Below are 18,362 nucleotides of genomic sequence, written 5' to 3' on the forward strand. Positions count from 1 at the left end.
ATTCATGGCATACAGCAGTTCCCTGGCCAGGGATAGACTCTGAACCGCAGCTATAACCTATGCAGCAGCTGCGGCAATGCTGTATCCTTAACCTACTAGGCCAGGCCAAGAATCGAACTCACACTGATGTGAAGACAATCTCAGATTCTTAACCTGCTGCACCCACAGCAGGAATTCCCAGAAAATGTAAATTCTAAAGAACCTCAGGGGTTATCTGATCTGATCTCCAGTGGTACACCAATCCCCTTCCCACTGCTGCATACTACAGAGCATCAATTTTAGAGCCTAAGGAAGCTAGATTAAAATCCCGGTTCTGGAGTTCCCGTCGTGGCGCAGTGGTTAACGAATCCGACTAGGAACCATGAGGTTGCGGGTTTGGTCCCTGCCCTTGCTCAGTGGGTTAACGATCCAGCGTTGCCGTGAGCTGTGGTGTAGGTTGCAGACGCGGCTCGGATCCCGAATTGCTGTGGCTCTGGCGTAGGCCGGTGGCTACAGCTCCGATTCAACCCCTAGCCTGGGAACCTCCATATGCCGTGGGAGCGGCCCAAGAAATAGCAACAGCAACAACAACAACTACAACAATAAAAGACAAAAAAAATAAATAAATAAAATCCTGGTTCTGCTACCTTCCCAAATTTCCATTTCTTATTTCTGCAGCAATGCCTGTAAAACACAGTAAGTCATCGACTTCTGTTGCACTGTGTGCTTTCCCTTTCTGGATCTTCTCCCATCCTGGCCACCTTGCTCAGAATGCACTTAACTAGAAACACAGTGCCCAGGACTGACCACAGCACCAGAACAGTGTCTGACCAGCAGAGACTACAGCAAGACCATCACCTCATAAAACCCAGATCATGAGAGTGACTCAAACCAGGGTGTCTGCAAACACCTATTAGCACTGCAGCTAATAACCAAATGGGCCTGCTTTCATGCATTTTATACTTTCTTAGTGCCAAACGGATAGAAAACTAACATGGACAAAACTTAAGTGTTTATTTAGGTGGGGCTGAGTCTGTGGGGCTTATTGTCCTGGGCTCAGTGCCAACGACTTCAGTAGTGGCCTCTAAATTAATCACCTTGGTGAGGGAGCAGATGAGGAAGAAAATGGGATTGAGGCATCGCTTCAGGGTCAGCAAACTTCTTCTGTAAAGGGTCAGATGTAAATATTTTAGGCTTTGCAATCCATACAGTTTCTGTGGCAACCACTCAATTCTGTCACTGCAGCATGAAAGCAGTCACAGACAGTAGCTAAACGAATGAGTGTGGCTGCGTTTCAATCAAACCTCATTTATAAAAGCAGATAGATCCTGCCTTTGCTAAGGGCAAAAGAGTTTCATTTCTTTGCAAATCATTCGGGATATTCTAATAGGGTCTGTCCGAATCTGCTGATTGTTCTGGCTATCCTTCCCTTCTTCCTCAGTAGCAGTCACCAAGTGTTAACTAAGCACTGATGAGGCAAAGGCTACTTGATGCAGAAGATGGAGAAACAAAAAAGAATGAGTCTAGGTCATCAGCCATCTCAGCTCCATATGTCTAAGAGAAAGAATTAATCCTTCCCTCTGTTTAAGCCACTGTTACTTCCTATTTTCTACAACCCAGCCTAACTAAAATATAAGATAGGAAAAACTGAAAAAAACCTCTTTGTAACTCTTTCGAGTTTTGTGCTAATCATCAATCTGGTCATGAACACAAAGCTTTTCTTTGCAATACGCTTAAACCACAACCCAATCCAAGTAAGAACATCACAAAATCACGTGTGAGTGTAGGTCAACAGTGAGAAAAACTAGCCCAGAATCAACGCTGGAAATCAAAAGGGTCAGGCCAAGCATGACAAAGTTAACTCTGTCAAGGAAATGGGTGATCAATCGCCTCACCTGATAGTGAACTCTAGCAGCTCCTGGGTTCCCTGAGGGTCCAGGTGCTGAAGACTGTACACCCTTTCAAGACTCTGCTGCAGGAACTGATGGGATGGGTCCTCATGAGGCGTGATATTGGGAGAAAGAGCGGACGACACTAGTTTTCTACCTGGTAACTAAGCAAACACAGTGGGGTTTTAGCGTCAACAAATTCAGTGGCTCAGCTTTTGGTAACATCAAAGAAACCAAGAAAAAAATGTGAGCCAAACAAAACAAAAAGGAAAAAAAGGCTACATAAATCTGTAAATAACATCTTTCTCCTTCCCCAGCTCCAACGAGAGAGAGGGAAAGAGAGAAAGAAAGTGAACATGGTCTACTCAATACAGCCACAAGCTGGAAGAAGAAAAAGAAAAGTGGAGTTCCTGTCATGGCTCAGCAGAAACGCATATGACTAGTATGAGGACGCGGGTTTGATCCCTGGCCTCGCTCAGGGGGTTAAAGGATCAAGCACTGCCGTGAGCTGTGGTGTTGCAGACGCGGCTTGGATCTAGCATTGCTGTGGCTGTGTCTCTGACTGGACCCCTAGCTTGGGAACCTCCATATGCTGCAGATGCGACCCTAAAAATAATAAAACAAAACGAGAGAGAGAGAAGGAAAGGAGAGCAAAAAGGATTTCACTTTTTTTTTTTTTTTTTTTTTTTGCCATGTCTGCAGCATTTGGAAATTCCTGGGCCAGGGATCAAGCTGCTGCAGTGAACACACTGGATCCTTAATCCACTGTAAGAGAAGTCCAGAATTTCACCTTTTGTTTTGTTTTTTTTAGGCCTGCACCCAAGGCATTAGGAAGTTCCCAGGCTAGGGGTCGAAGCGGAGGTGTAGCCCCCGGCCTATGCCAAAGCCACAGCCACGCCAGATCCGAGCCATGTCTGCGACCTACATCACAGCTCATAGCAATGTGGGATCCTTAATCCACTGAGCGAGGCCAGGGATCAAAGCTGTGTCCTTATGGATGTTAGTCAGATTCGTTTCTGCTGAGCAACAATGGGAACTCCCAAGATTTCACTTTTAACTTTGTATCTTCTATACAGTTTAAATTTTCTAACCATGTACATATATTATATTAGATAAAGTCATTTACACTTATTAAGTAGGGATGAGTAAATACAAATAAGGAACTTAGAAAAATGCCTGCATAAAGGATTCAGTGTGTGCTTGCTATTACTATCATTATAATTCATTACAAATTTTTTTCTTTCTGTATCTCTAAGCTTTAAAAATAATAAAAATTTTGGGAGTTCCCATTGTGGTGCAGCGGAAACGAATCCAACCAGTATCCTTAAGGATTCAGGTTAGATCCCTGACCTTGCTCAGTGGGTTAAGGATCTGGTGTTGGCATAAGTAGGTGGTGTAGGTAGCAGACAGACTTCAGATCCCACGTGGCTATGGCCAGCAACTGCAGCTCTGATTTGACCCCTAGCCTGGGAACTACCATATGCTGTAGGTTTGGCCCTAAAAAAGCAATATAAATATAAATTTTGGAGTTCCCTGATGGCCTAGCAGTTAAGAATGCAGCATTGTCACTGCTGTGGCTTGGGTTCAGGTCCTGGACCAGGAACTTCTGAATGCTGTGGGCAGGGCCTAAATAAATAAATAAATATTATTATTAAAAAATAAATTTGAGAATCATAGCTTCACGTAATATAACATGATCTGATCTTTGATTTGAAATATATTGTTCCAGATTCCTTCTTTTTGCCTAATACAACATAATTAATAACCCAGGATATTAAAAATGAATTGCCTTAAAAGGTAAGGAAGGAGTTCCAGTTGTGGCTCAGTGGTAACAAATCATGTGGATTCAGGTTCGATTCCTGGTCCCGCTCAGTGGGTTAAGAATCCTGCATTGCATTGAGCTGTGCTGTAGGTCGAAGATGAGGCTCCAGATCTGGCCTTGCTGTGGCTGTGGTGTACGCCAGCAGCTGAAGCTCTGATTCAACCCCTAGCCTGGGAACTTCCATATGCTGCACCTGCGGCCCTAAAAAAGGGGGGAAAAAAAAGGATACAGAGAAGCAAAAGTGCAAAACAATAGGAGAGCCCAAGAATGAATGAATATGTTTTCAGAGACTATACAGCTAGCTTTCTACTATTTAACAACCACAAAGGACTGAAAATCAAAACAAAATAGAACAAAACAAAACAAAAAAGACAAAAGATGTTTTCAACATACCCTCAAGGCAGGAACAAGATGAGAAAGACTGTCTCGGAGGTAAGCATAGTGCCTGAAGGTATGATCGGAGAACAATGCTGGCATTGTTGGACATGTTTTAGCAGCATTGAAAATAAGAACCAAAACTGCAATGTCTGATGGATAAGTGGGTTAAGTAAACCTGGAGACATAAAAGGTTGAGCCTGGACAGTATTTGGTGCCTCTACTTCCCGACCTCTCAATTCCCATTAAATAACTATCGTTTTCTAACAAAGAAACACAAATTCAAGAAATACATTATCCCGCTCCGAATTACTCCAATTACTCATCCAATTATCAAAAAAAAAAGGTCTGCTGTTGTTGTTTTTTAACGGCCACACCTGTGGTACGTGGAAGTTCCTAGACTAGGGGTCAAATCTGAGCTGCAGCTAAGGCCGATGCTGCAGCCATGGCAACATCAGATCCCAGTCGGATCCTTAACCCATTGAGCTAAGCCAGGGATCGAACTGGCATCCTCCAGAGACAGTTAATGTCAGGTCCTTAACTTACTAAGCCACAACAGGACCTCAAAAAGGTTTTTTAAAATAATGCCTGCTGCTGAGAATATAAATAATCAAATAGAAACTTTTGATATATTGCCAACTTAAGTACATACTGGCACAATCCTCTGAAAAACAGTTTGATACCAGACAGGAAGAGTCTTGGGAATGTATAATAATTCCACATCTCAAAATCAAACCACAGAATCATTTGTGATAGCAAATAATCACAAACAACCTAAATGTCCAAAACCAGAAGAATGATTACACAACTTCTGTTTCATCTACTTAATGGAGTATTACATAACCATTAAAAATTGTATTTATAAAAGACTCTTTTTTTGGTCACACCAATAACATGTGGAAGTTTCTGGGCCAGAGATCAATTCCATGCTACAGAAGTGACCCCAGCTGCTGCCATGACGATGCTGGATCCTTAACCCACTGAGCCACAGGGGAGCTCCTATAAAAGACCTTTAATATTATATCATAAGCATTTTGTCATAAGTGAAAAAAGCAGGCTCTATATGTAGAGAATATGACAGCAGCTATCTATCATCAAATATTTGCCTGATAAAATGAAATGTTAAAAAAAATAAAAAGGAGCTCCCATTGCGGCTAGAAGTGTTAAGAACCAAACTAGTATCCATGAGGATTCGGGTTCGATCCCTGGCCTTGCTCAATGGTTTAAGGATTCAGCACTGCCATGAGCTGCAGTGTAGGTTGCAGACTCGGCTCAGATCTGGCATTGCTGTGGCTGTGGTATAGGCCAGCAGCTGCAGCTCCAATTTGAACGCTAGCCTGGGAACTTCCATATGCCACAGGTAAGGCCATAAAAAGAAAAAAAAATTTTAATTAAAAAAATAACAAGAGTTCCCACTGTGGCGTAGAGTGGGTTAACAACCCAGCATTGCTATATCTGTGGCAGAGGTCACAGGTATAGCTCAGATTCAGTTCCTGGCCTGGGAACTTTCATATGCCACAGATACAGATGAAAAAGGAAAAAGGAGTTACTCATCGTGGCACAGTGGTTAATGAATCCGACTAGGAACTATGAAGTTGTGAGTTCAATCCCTGGCCTTGCTCAGTGGGTTAAGGATCCAGCGTTGCTGTGGCTGTGGTGTAGGCCAACAGCAACAGCTCTGATTAGACCCCTAGCCTGGGAACTTCCATATACCATGGGAAGCGGCCCTAGAAAAGGAAAAAAGACAAAAGAAAAAGGAAAAAGAAACCCACAAAATTCCAAACCCAAGCTTTTAAAAAGGGAGAAGGAAACACGTCAAAACATTAACTGTAGGAGTTCCCTGGTGGCCAAGCAGTGAAGAACATGGTTTTGTCACTATTGTGCCTGGGGTTTGATCCCTGGCCAAGGAACTTCTGTATGACGAGGGCATGGACAAAAGAAACTTGACTGTCAATTATTGTGAATAGTATGATTCTGGGTACTAAATATGAAATTTCTTCTATTTTAAAATTGTTTCTATGTATATTAATTTTATAACAGAGGGAAAATCAGAAATTAAAAGACATACCTTCCAATCTTCTGCATGTATCCCTATGGCAAAGCCTGCTATTTGCCTACCTAATATCCACTGTTCCCTTGTCTTCACTAATAGAATACTGATTTTATTCCAAATATCCTCTGACTTCCTGATTAGAACCCAGACCTGATGACTGGAGTTCTAGCAACAATTCTGGACAACTGAAAATGGCAGGAGAGAAAAACAGAAGGGGCCTGGATTACCAAGAATAGTGTAGAGCTGCTATACCAGCACCAGACTCCTTACCTCAAGACCTCTTTTATGTCAGGGGAAAAAAATTCTAATTAATATTGATTCTACATTTGGGGCCAGTCTCTGTCACTTACATACTTCTTAAATAACACAATGTTCCAACTACCCCGAAAAATACATTAACATAATATGCTTCCAAAAGTGTTTACCTTTTTTTTTTTCAGGCCACTTTAATATGTCCTGGGGAATGTGTAACAGCACGTATCCCAAGAGTCCTTCTCTGAGGAGCCAAATTTCAAATAATCATAGTATTGCAGGGATTTTTTGTTTTTGTTTTTGTCTTTTTTCCTTTTCTGAGGCTGCTTCCTGCGGCATATGGAGATTCCCAGACTAGGGCTCAAATCAGAGCTGTAGCCACCGGCCTTCGCCACAGCCACAGCAACGCCAGATCCGAGCCGTGTCTGCGACCTACACCACAGCTCACGGCAATGCTGGATCCTTAACCTGCAACCTCATGGTTCCTAGTCATATTCGTTAACCACTGTGCCACGATGGGAACTCGGTATTGCCATTTTAGAGGTAAAGACATCGGGGATGTGCCTTTTTTAGAGATTAACACAGGGTTCACACATTGGTTACCATGTCAATTACAAGGATCTTTTAAAAAATTCTGCAACTGCACTATAAAAATAAAAAAACAGAATTAGGAGTTCCCATCACGGTTCAGCGGAAACAAATCTGACTAGCATCCGTGAGGATGTAGATTTGATCCCTCGCCTTGCTCAGTGGATTAAGGATCCGGTGTTGCAGTGAGCTGTGGTGTAGGGCACAGACGTGGCTCAGGTCTGGAGAGTTATTAAGCCTCTCTGAGCCTCAGTTTCCTCATCTGTAAGCTGGAAATAATACCTCCTTCTAGGGTTGTTTGAAAGATCAGTGATAAAATGTATGAGGCATTTGAACAGTATTAGAATATAGTAGGTGCTCAATAAAATTTAGTAGTAGTATTAAATGGCAAAGTTGAATTTCTGTGAAAGTAAGAATGAAAACTACTAACCACCAGGCTCCTTCCGGATATACTCCTACCTAAAAGAAACGAGGAGGAAAAACAAAAACAAACAAACGAAAACCCAAACTTCTCAGACCACCCAAGCTGCACTGCAGAAAAAGATGACAATGTTCCCTGCTAGGATGGGGGATTCTGCACAGAGGATACAGGCTGGGTCATCCATGTCCGGTTCAGCTGTGTCGAAATACGGGTGTGTGCTCAAGAGCTCTGGCACCAGGGGGAGCACCAGAGTTGGATGCCGACTTCCCAGGAACTTCAAGCACCTGAAACAAAAAGAGAGTCCTCGTTAGTAAGTTAATAAATGCTTTAAAAAGTGCTGGGAATTGGAGGAAGTTCCTGCTGTGGCTCAGTGGAAAAGAGCCTAATACATGAGGACACAGGTTCGATCCCTGGCCGTGCTCAGTGGGTTAAGGACCCAGCCTTGCCATGAGCTGCAGTGTAGCTCGCAGATGCAGCCAGATCCGGCATTGCTGTGGTTGTGGTGGAGGCTGGCGGCTGTAGCTCCAGTTCAAACCCTAGCCTAGGAACTTCCATATGCCGTAGGTGTGGCCCTTAAAAAAAAAAAAAAAAAAAAAGTACTGGGAACTGGAATCAAAAAACCTAATTCAGAATCACAAATTCTCAGTCATCCATTTTTGTTACCTCTGACTTCAGATAAGTCATTCAATTATTCTGGGACATAGTTAATTCATCTAAAAACTTGTTTATTATGAAGATAAAAGAGCTGTGACATGACAGATATTATTACAGGTTATTTGATTAACAACCATTTCCCGAGCTTCCTTGGCAAGAGAACCCTGATTTTACTCAGGTATCAGGTAGGTAGCAAAGTGCTCAGAGAAGGTAGGTCCAGCCCAAGGGCTCAACCACAGCTGGTCTACACCCATCCTGGCAGCCCATTCCCATTTTCCAGTGACTGGTGTGCAGGTGGTCAAGTAACCCAGTTTTGGTCAACAGAGCAAGAGGGGAAGTCTGTTGGGAGTGTCTGAGGAATGTTTTCCTAACCAAATAAAAAAGAAGGGCATGAGAGGGATTGCCCTCTTCTTTCTGTCTGAAGATACAGTCTTATGATGTAGCCATCTTGCAACTATGAAGAGAAAGCCAAGAAAACGGCAGAGAAATCAACCAAAGTACTAACCCTGTTAAGCCATTGAATGGCCAATCCTGAAATAAACTTTCTGACTTCTAAATTAGACCTTATTGTTAAAGCCACTTTGTTTTTTGGGGGTTTTTTTTAAGGGCCACACCAGCAGCATACGAAAGTTCCCAGGCTAGGGGTCGAATCGGAGCTGCAGCTGCTGGCCCACACCACAGCCACAGCAACATGGGATTCAAGCCATATCTGCAACCTACACCGCAGCTTGCGGAAACTCTGGGTCCTTAACCCACTAAGCAAGGCCAGGGATAGAACCCCCATCGTCATGGATGCTAGTCAGGTTCTTAACCCGCTGAGCTACAACAAGAACTCCTAAAGCCACTTTTAATCAGATTTTCTGTTACTTATAGGCAAAAGCATTCTAACCAATACCCTGGATGAAGTTCTGAAATCAGAAAAGATCTGATGTGTTACCTTGAGCAGATATATTTCTTACCTACAAAGTGGGATTAAACCTCATACAGTTGTTTAAGGATTAAATGAAATAATCAATGGATACTTAGCAAGGTGTCTATCATATCATGAGAATGCAATTAGATATTAGCTATTATTAATTGGCTGTAACTATTATAACTACATGAAGGCCAGCTGTAAGATATAAAGAACTACACATGTGCTGGTAATTACACACTTTTATTATTATTAAATTCTGATTTAGAAGGTGTACTGAAATTGAAAAGGAACGTCAATCTTAATGTTCTCACTGAGTTTATAATCCAGCTGAGGCAAAGATGACTAACACCACGAGGTAACGAACTCTCAAATAAATGAAACTCTGCTTTCTACCTGTCCAAGGCAGAAGAGATCACTATGATGAGAAAGTTTCATAAAGGAGATAGGACTTCACCAGGAACTGGAGAATAGGTGGATCAGCAAAAAAGGGAAAACAAACTCTATGAACAAACTCATAAGTATATGAAGTGTGAAAGGCATCACACTTAAAACACCTGATATTTTCAGAAGCGTGCACTTTTCCCCAGTCCCGTTTTTCCTTCTATGGGGAAGAACTTGATTCACTAGGTTTCTGACCTTTCTTGGCCCTGTTACTCTCTGTGCCTTGGCGGACACTGTACCCCCACATCCCAATCACTGAGTGCTCCGTGAAAGCAATCAATAAATACACGACGAATTGAGCTGAACTGGACTGAACAAACTTGAGGAACTGGCAAAAATAGAACCAGATATCAAGAACGTTTCCTAAAGCAAGATTCCCCTGGTATTTGTAGTTTTTAATGTATCTTCCAAGTTCTTGATTTGACCCAGCTTTTCTACTTTCGGTAACAATTCTTTTTTAAATGAATAAACCAAATATTTGGAGTGATCTCATCACATAAGCTCACTTAAATATGTGGAGCACAAGGACACACAATTTTTTTGGCGGGGGGGGGCATACTGCGGAAAGTAACATAATGTCTTTTCTATCAAAGGAAATCTTGGTGACTCCATTTTGCTCGGTTTCGGCTGAATCGATGCTGCCACTCCCTTCCTCTTTACCTTTTTTCTCAGTAACAACTTGTTTCAAATTAGCCAACTGGGAAGAATGTGCACCCCAACCAATAGGAAGGGGACAGGTACATCACCTGCATTAGGGATAAACAGGGGAGGGTCCTTTGTTCGGAGCGTGCTTTTTGGAGTACCTGCGCCCTTCTACAGAAGTAAAGAGCCTTGCCGAGATTTCTCCTTGTCCACGTGTCTCACTTTCCGACACTGACGACCCGAGCCAGGGTTATCTTAATTTTCAACAATACCTACACCACAGCTCACAGCAACGCCAGATCCTTAAGGCCAGGGATTGAACCCAAAACCTCATGGATACTAGGCAAGTTCGTAACCACTGAGACAATGGGGACTCCAACAACACACACTTTTATATTAAATGTATGCAAATAGCTCCTTAAACAGCAATTCATGCACAGTGTTAATCTTGACTCACTCAGTAAAGCCAGAGGTAATCAGGGGAAAATACGATTGTGATTCTCCATCTGAAGACCAAATATCCACCCTTCCTCCAATCTCTACAATGATGGAAATAGACAAAGGAGTGATTAACACTACGTAGGAGAAGGGAGTCTCCGTTGTGGCTCATCAGGTTAAGAACCCGACTAGTATCCATGAGTGTCAGGAGACATGTTTCTACAATATTATCTTGGCCTCTCTGCTTCTATTTTCTATGCTGAAAACTCCATCTTGTCCTGCTTCACTTTACCCCATCTTCCTGCTTGTAAAACAGTCGCAGTGCTGGTAAATGACTTAAGCTTAAGAACAAAGACCAAAAGGCCTAAGTTATTCATGTGGTCAGCTGAATGAGGACAGAATGTGTTGGTTTAGGCGTGCTGGACCTGTGCAGATGGGCGCTCTGTTTGCGCAGCATGGTATGTCCTGTTAAAATAAGAGAAAGAGGAACCTCATGGCCCCAAGGGGTTTATGAGCAGTTGTTAGCAGAATATGCATCAGCAAGGAGAACAAGGCGCAAACCTAGGCACGCTGGGTTACCGCAGATAGGAAGCACAATGATGATTCTCTAGATGCTATGCTTAGACAGCCAATGCTAAGCTTCCTCAATGCTAATGACTGTTAAATGCCTAAAGGTCAGAATAAAAGCTTTACCATCTAATAGCTATGTGACTTTTAAAATAATAAAAGAACTTTAAAAAAAAAAAAAAACTACATCCTGCACCTACAACCCCCTCCTCACTTGATGTCATCCTAAGGAGCACAATAAAAGCAGTATGGTTTCTTGAGGCAGCGCTCTTGGTCCCTGAGACCTTGAGTCCCCCGGTTCCCACCTTTAATTAAGATAAATGTCTCTGTGTCTTGTTTTATGTTAACTTTTTCTTAAATTTCACAGCACCCATTCTCCAGCCCTCACCTGCTGAGCTGGTCTTGGCACATGAGGACACGAGTTCAATTCCTGGCCCCTCTCAGTGGATTAAGGTTCCAGCACTGCTGTGAGCTGTGGTATAGGTCACAGATGCGTCTTGGCTCTGGCATTGCTGTTGCGTAGCTGTGGTGTAGGCCGGCAGCTGTGGCTCCAATTGGACCCCTAGCCTGGGAACTTCCATATGCTGCACATGTGGTCCTAAAAAAAAAAAAAAAAATACTATATAGGAGAAAAAGGAAATCAAATCAACTTATCCCTGTACCTGCAACTCTTACTACAGGGTTTGGCACAGAGTAAACACATAGCAGGGACATAATCTAAAATGTAATATTCAATTTAGGAAGCAGACAAATTGAATCAGGCTTCTAAACTGAAGGCAAAATTGAGGGCCACACCCTCAATCTATGACCATCCACTGAATAATGTCAACATTATTTAGACTCAGTGAGCAAATAAGCAAAAAAAAAAAAAAAATTCCTTACTTCCATATGGAGTCCCTATCGGTAGGGTACTTGGTCAAATTTTTCAGCAGCTCCACCAGTGCCAGATGAATCCCTTCTTTGGTTGAAACGTTAGTGCAGCATAAGAGTTCATGAAGAGCCTCTCTAATATCTCTGGATGAATCCTTAAAAAAAAGGTAATAATAATAATAATAGCAATCACTATGGATTAGCAATTACGGAGGACTGTACACGTTACACGGGGGCAGAGGGTAGAGAACCTCTCAATCTTCAGAAAGGGGAGGGGGCTGAGTAGTCGAGAAGACTTCACGGAGAAGGTAACATATGAAGCGATTTTTGAAGAATTCATCTATTTATTCACTCATTCATTTGTACACTCAACAGTTACTCAACATTTATTAAATAGTCAACATTTATCAGCACCTACCATGTACCAAGTGCTAGGGATAGAGCAGTAATTAAAATCCAGTCCCTGCCCTCAGAAGATTCCTTCTAGTGAGAAAATAAAAATAAGTAACTAGGGAGTTCCTGTTGTGGTGCAACACAAACAAATCCAAGTAGTATCCATGAGAATGTGGTTCAATCCCTGGCCTTGCTCAGTGGGTTAAGGATCTGGCGTTGCCGTGAGCTGTGCTGTAGGCCGGCAGCTGTAGCCCTGATTTGACCCCTAGCCTGGGAACCTCCATATGCTGCAGGTATGGCCCTAAAAAGAAAAAAAAAAAAAAAGCTAAATACATAAGTCAAACATAAGTTCTGTGGAAAAACTATAAAGCAGGTTAAGAATAAGAGTGCTAGGATAAGTGGGGCATTTTACATGTATCATCAGGGAGAACAGCAAACATAAAGGCCATGATGTGAATGGGGTTGAAAAACAGCAGTGTGGCTGCAGCAGAGTAAAAAGAGCAGGTACCAAATGACATCAGAGTGGCCTCTTCCCTCCTTGACAGCTTGTGTGCAACCTCACTAAAATGATTAGAAAAGCTCACCAACCACTTAACACTAATGTAAATGGATATAGATAGTTTTGCTTTTATTTGATATATTTGTATCATTTTTTTGGCCAGTTTCTTTTTTTCTTTTTTTTTTTGTCTTTTTGCCATTTCTTGGGCCGCTCTCACAGCATATGAAGGTTTCCAAGCTAGGGGGTCCAATTGGAGCTGTAGCCACCGACCTACACCAGAGCCACAGCAACGCGGGATCCAAGCCGCATCTGCAACCTACACCACAGCTCACGGCAACGCCGGATCGTTAACCCACTGAGCAAGGGCAGGGACCGAACCCGCAACCTCATGGTTCCTAGTCGGATTCGTTAACCACTGCGCCACGACGGGAACTCCACAGCCAGTTTCTTAAAACATTTTAATATAGACAATTTGAAGCACATATATAAGTAGATTAACTCAGAGCCAATCTTGTTTCATTAATACTTTTACCCATTCCTTCCAGATGATTCTGAAGTCAATCAGATAAATCACAGCATTTCATTGGTAAATATTTTCATAATACCTCTTTTGAAAAATGATTATTTGTTTCAAAAAATCCACAAAACCAATGTCATGTCTAAAATTTTAATAATTCCTTAATAACAAATATCCACTCCAGGAGTTCCTGCTGTGGCACAGTGGGTTAAGAATTTGATGGCAGCAGCTTGGGCTAATGCAGAGGCACAGGTTGTCTCCCTGGCCCAGTGCAGTGGGTTAAAGGATCTGGCATTGCTGCAGTTGCAGCTGGCCCAGGAACTTCCATATGTTGCGGGTGCTGCTATTTAAAAAAAAAAAAAAAAATCCACTCCATACGCAGATTTCCTTGATTCAGAAAGGTTTTTTTAGTCAGGCTCCAAGAACATCTGCACATTGCAACAGGAAAAAATGTCCCTTGAGAATTTTTCAATATGTAAAAATCTCTTTACATCCCACTTTTTTTCTTTCCCTTGCAATTTCTCCCCTGTATATCCTATGATGTGAGTTTGATGTAGAAAACTGACCAGATTCAGGTCCAATTTTTTTAAAAGACCACTTCACAGGTGGTACTGTGTACTTCCCTCAGGAGCTACGTAATGTCTGCTTCTTTCTTGTGATATTAATAACCAGTGAAGATCACTTCCCAGATCCAGTAATTTATTAAAGTTGTAAAACATGACATAAATCCTATCATTCTTCATATATTAACAAGAATACTTCTACAAAGAAAAACTTCTACTTATCAACTAGATGTTCCTGGAGTTCCCAGCGTGGTGCAGCGGAAACAAATCCGACTAGGACCGTGAGGTTGCGGGTTCGATTCCTGGCCTTGCTCAGTGAGTTAAGGATCCCGAGTTGCTGCGGCTGTGACATAGGTCGGCGGCAACAGCTCCAATTAGACCCCTAGCCTGGGAACCTCCATATGTCCCAGGTGTGGCCCTGAAAAAAGAAAAAAATTCCAAGACAACAAAAACAAAAAAAACCCCTAGCTGTTCCTTTTGTATAGGAAAAGGAAGGATAAATGGATAATTCCTTAATTTACCAGTTTTTAATGGATCTAAGCATCTTCCAAAGTATCTAATGCAGTTTTAGTTTGGATGGATGGATGTATTTATTTATTTGTCTTTTTAGGGCACCTTTTTTTTTGGCATATGCAGGTTCCCAGGCTAGGGGCTGAATCAGAGCCTATACCACAGCCAGGGCAACACCAGATCCGATCGGCGTCTTTGACCTTCACCACAGCTTACGGCAATGCCAGATCCTTAACCTGCTGAGCAAGGCCAGGGTCGAACTTGCTTCCTCATGGATACTGGTTGGATTTGTTTCCACTGTGCCACAACAGGAACTCCTCCAAAGCATTTTTTAAAAGTCAGGTTTACTGACATATAATTTACATTCTGTAATCTTCATCCTTTTTAGTGTACACTTCCATGAATTTAACAAATACATAATTATGTAACCACCATCATAATCAAGATACAAAAGACCTGCATCATTCAAACACGTCCCTAGGGTCCTTTAGTCCCCGTCCTCAAAGCACTTGATATTGTCAGGGTTTCGTTTGTTTTTTCTACCCAATTTAACAGGTGTGTTGTAATATCTCACCGTGGTTTTAATTTGCACTTCCCTACTGACCAATCATGTTAAGCATGTTTTCACACGTTTGTTTATTATTCGCTACTGTTATCTTCTTTGCTTAAGAGTCTGTTCAAATCTTTTGCTCATTTTTTAACTGACTGGTCTGCTTTCTTATTATCTAATTTTGAGAATTCTTTATATATTATTTATCGGATGTATGTTTTGTGATTATCTTTTCCCCAGTCTGTGGTATGTCTTTTCAAAAACTTTTTTTTTTTTTTTTTGGCTTAGAAAAACAGGAATTTATTGCCTGAGTTCTAGAGGCTTAAAGTCCAAAATCAAGATTTAAAGAGAGCTGGCTCCCTCTGAGGGCTACGATGAAGAATCTATTCCACACCCTTCTCCGAGCTTCTGGTAACCCTGCATTTCTTGTACTGCCTTGTCAACGGCACTCTCTCTGTGGCTTCGCATTGTCTTCTCTCTATGTGTGTCCCCCTCTCTTTTTGTACAGTTTATATATCAAAGGCATTATATGTGTTTGATCTGGTCCTATTATCTCTTTATTGTGGAAAAATATACATAATGTAAAATTAACCATTTTAAGTAAATGTACCTTTTAAGCATATAGTTCTATGACACTGAGTATGTTCACATGGTTATGCTGCCTTTATAATTACTTTTTTTTTTTTTTGGTCTTTTTTCCTTTTTAGGGCAGCTCCTGTGGCATATGGAGGTTCCCAGGTTAGGGGTCTAATCGGAGCTATAGCTGCCAGCCTACACCAGCAACGCCAGATCCGAGCCACGTCTATGACCTACACCACAGCATATGGCAACGCCAGAATTTTAACCCACTCATCAAGGCCAGGGATCAAACCTGCAACCTCATGGTTCCTGGTTGGATTCGTTTCCAAGGAACCACGACAAGAACTCCTATAATTTCTTAAAAGCGTCTTTTTTTTTTTTCTTTCTTTCTTTTTTTTAGGGCTCACCTGTGGTATATGGAGTTTCCCAGGCTAGGGGTCGAATCAGCTACAGCTGTCGGCCTACGCCAGAGCCACAGCAACACCAGATCTGAGCCACATCTGCAACCTACACACCACAGCTCATGGCAACGCCAGAATCTTAACCCACTGAGAGAGGCCAGGAATCAACCCTGCAACCTCACAGTTACTAAACAGATTTGTTTACACTGCACCATAATGGGAACTCCCCTAAAAGTGTCTTTTAGAAGAACTTTTTATTTTTTATTTTTTTATTTTTTTGCTTTTTAGGGCTGCACCTGCAGAATATGGAGGTTCCCAGGCTAGGGGTCAAATCAGGAGCTATAGCTGCTGGGCTACACCATAGCCACAGCAATGCAGGATCCAAGCTGCATCTGCAACCTATATCACAGCTCACAGCAATGCTAGATCCTTAACCCACTTAACTTAAGGCCAGGGATCAAACCCACATCCTCATGGATGCTAATCAGATTCGTTAACTGCTGAGCCACGATGGGAACTCACAGAGCTTTTTTATTTTAATAAAGTCCAGTTTACCTATTTCTTTTATAGATTACATTTTTGGTGTCATATCTAAGAAATCTTTGTCTATGCCAAAGTTTCAAGTATTTCTCCCAAAAGTTTGACAGTTTTAAGTTGTACTTAGTATATGAAAGCAATCGAACTAAAAAATTTAAGACACATCCATATCCACATAACAAAACCTAAGAATCAGAGGATTCTTCCACAAAAGTCGGTTAGAAACACGTCCTCTTTATTCTCCAGGTTTAAAATATTGCAAGAGTTACTAAAATGTGACACAGAGACATGAAGTGAGCAAATGCTGTTGGAAAAATGGCACTGATCGGTTGTGGGGCAGAGGGAAAAGGAAAAAACTCAGCATCAATAGACTTGCTCCACGTAGGGCTGCCACAAATGCCCAATTTGCAGAATCTGCAACATCTTCAAAGCACACTAACATGAGGTGTGTCTGTATTAGGCACTACTACCATACGAACACTTTCTCTGTGCCAAGCGCCATGCTCAGCACTTTCCATGAATTCTTTCATTTAATTTTTATAAGAAACATATGAACAGGTGAAATTATTCTCACTTGAGAGACAAGAAAACCAAGAAGCAGAAAGATTAAATAATTTGCCCCAAGTTACAAGGCTGATAAAAACACTGCTAAAAATCCTTTAATAGCTTTTAGTTGCCCTTCCCTTAATGTGACCTTCAAGGCTCTCCATAAGCTGGCCCCACCTGCCCCTCCACACTCGTCTCATAGCAGACACGAGCTGGTCACTGCCAGGCCTTCTCTAGGTCCCTCAACTCAACCGTGCCATGTTTCCACTCTCCAGTTTCTACACGCCCCACTCCTCTACCTGACATGTCCTCATACCTCACAGCCCCAGTGCATCCAGCCAAGTTAGTGTCTTATTCCTTCTTTAGAGCCTTTTCTAATCGTTGTACCCCTTCAACCCCTAAAGACCAAGTGCCCCATGATACACCCCATGGGACCTCCCTTACTGTCATGAGCTCCTTATTTCAGCTTATATTACGCCTTCGTTTGTGTCTGATTTATCTGTCTCTCACACATAAATTCTAAGGTCTATGAGAGCAGGGCCGTGGCTTATGCTCACTACTGTATCCCCCTTAGCACAGGGCCTGGCACATAAGAGGTGGTCGATAAATATTAAAAACAAAGGGGAAAAAAGGACGGAAGAGAAAGACTGACAGACTGATTCAGATCTGTCTGGCTCTGTAAGTTACAGGTTTAAATAAGATATAATATTTCCCATATGAACAAATCTTCATATGGGAAGATAAGAGGCAGCTATTTTAATGTACTGGAGAAACAATTTTCAAAGTATTAAGAAAATAATTTTTTTTTTTTTTGCTATTTTAGGGCCGCACCCGCGGCATACGGAGGTTCCAGGCTAGGGGTCGAATTGGAGCTGTAGCTGCTGGCCTGCACCACAGCCACAGCCACATGGCATCCAAGCCACATCTGCAACCTACACCACAGCTCACGGCAACATCAGACCCTTAACCCAATGAGAGAGGCCAGGGATCGAACCCGCATCCTCGTGGATCCTAGTCAGGTTTGTTAACTGTTGAGCCACAAAGGGAACTCCAGAAGACAATTTTGACTTGTGTGTTTCTTAAGAACTCCCCAGCTATACAGTTAACCTGCACCGATTTGTCTTAGGAACTGTTTACCAAGCACCCTCCATGCGCAGTCACCACATTAAATGGAGACAGTACAATAAAGGGTACACCATGTTCACTCTTCTGAAGGAGCTCACAATCTCATCAGGGACATGAGACAAATACACTAAACCTGCCCATAAATGGTAAAAATGTGAAAACTGCAGTAAGAGACACATGAGCTTGGTATTCAATAATTATGCCTTAAGTGAAGGAATGAGGAAAGAGTTAATGT

General features: G+C 42.1%; 1 protein-coding gene across 2 annotated transcripts in view; it reads right to left on the reverse strand.

The window, feature by feature from the left end:
- INTS4 (integrator complex subunit 4) overlaps nucleotides 1-18,362 on the reverse strand; it is a 121,719-nt gene that overhangs the window by 40,157 nt on the left and 63,200 nt on the right. For both annotated transcript variants that reach the window (XM_047752356.1, XM_047752357.1), the window contains 4 exons: nucleotides 11,920-12,062; nucleotides 7,548-7,663; nucleotides 4,084-4,217; nucleotides 1,875-2,032 (listed from right to left, as the gene is read on the reverse strand). In XM_047752356.1, coding sequence (XP_047608312.1) covers nucleotides 1,875-2,032; nucleotides 4,084-4,217; nucleotides 7,548-7,663; nucleotides 11,920-12,062 — 551 coding nt within the window. The remainder of the gene's footprint in view (nucleotides 1-1,874; nucleotides 2,033-4,083; nucleotides 4,218-7,547; nucleotides 7,664-11,919; nucleotides 12,063-18,362) is intronic.

Source organism: Phacochoerus africanus, chromosome 11 (assembly GCF_016906955.1).
Source record: "Phacochoerus africanus isolate WHEZ1 chromosome 11, ROS_Pafr_v1, whole genome shotgun sequence".
NCBI classification, from domain to species: Eukaryota; Metazoa; Chordata; class Mammalia; order Artiodactyla; family Suidae; genus Phacochoerus; species Phacochoerus africanus.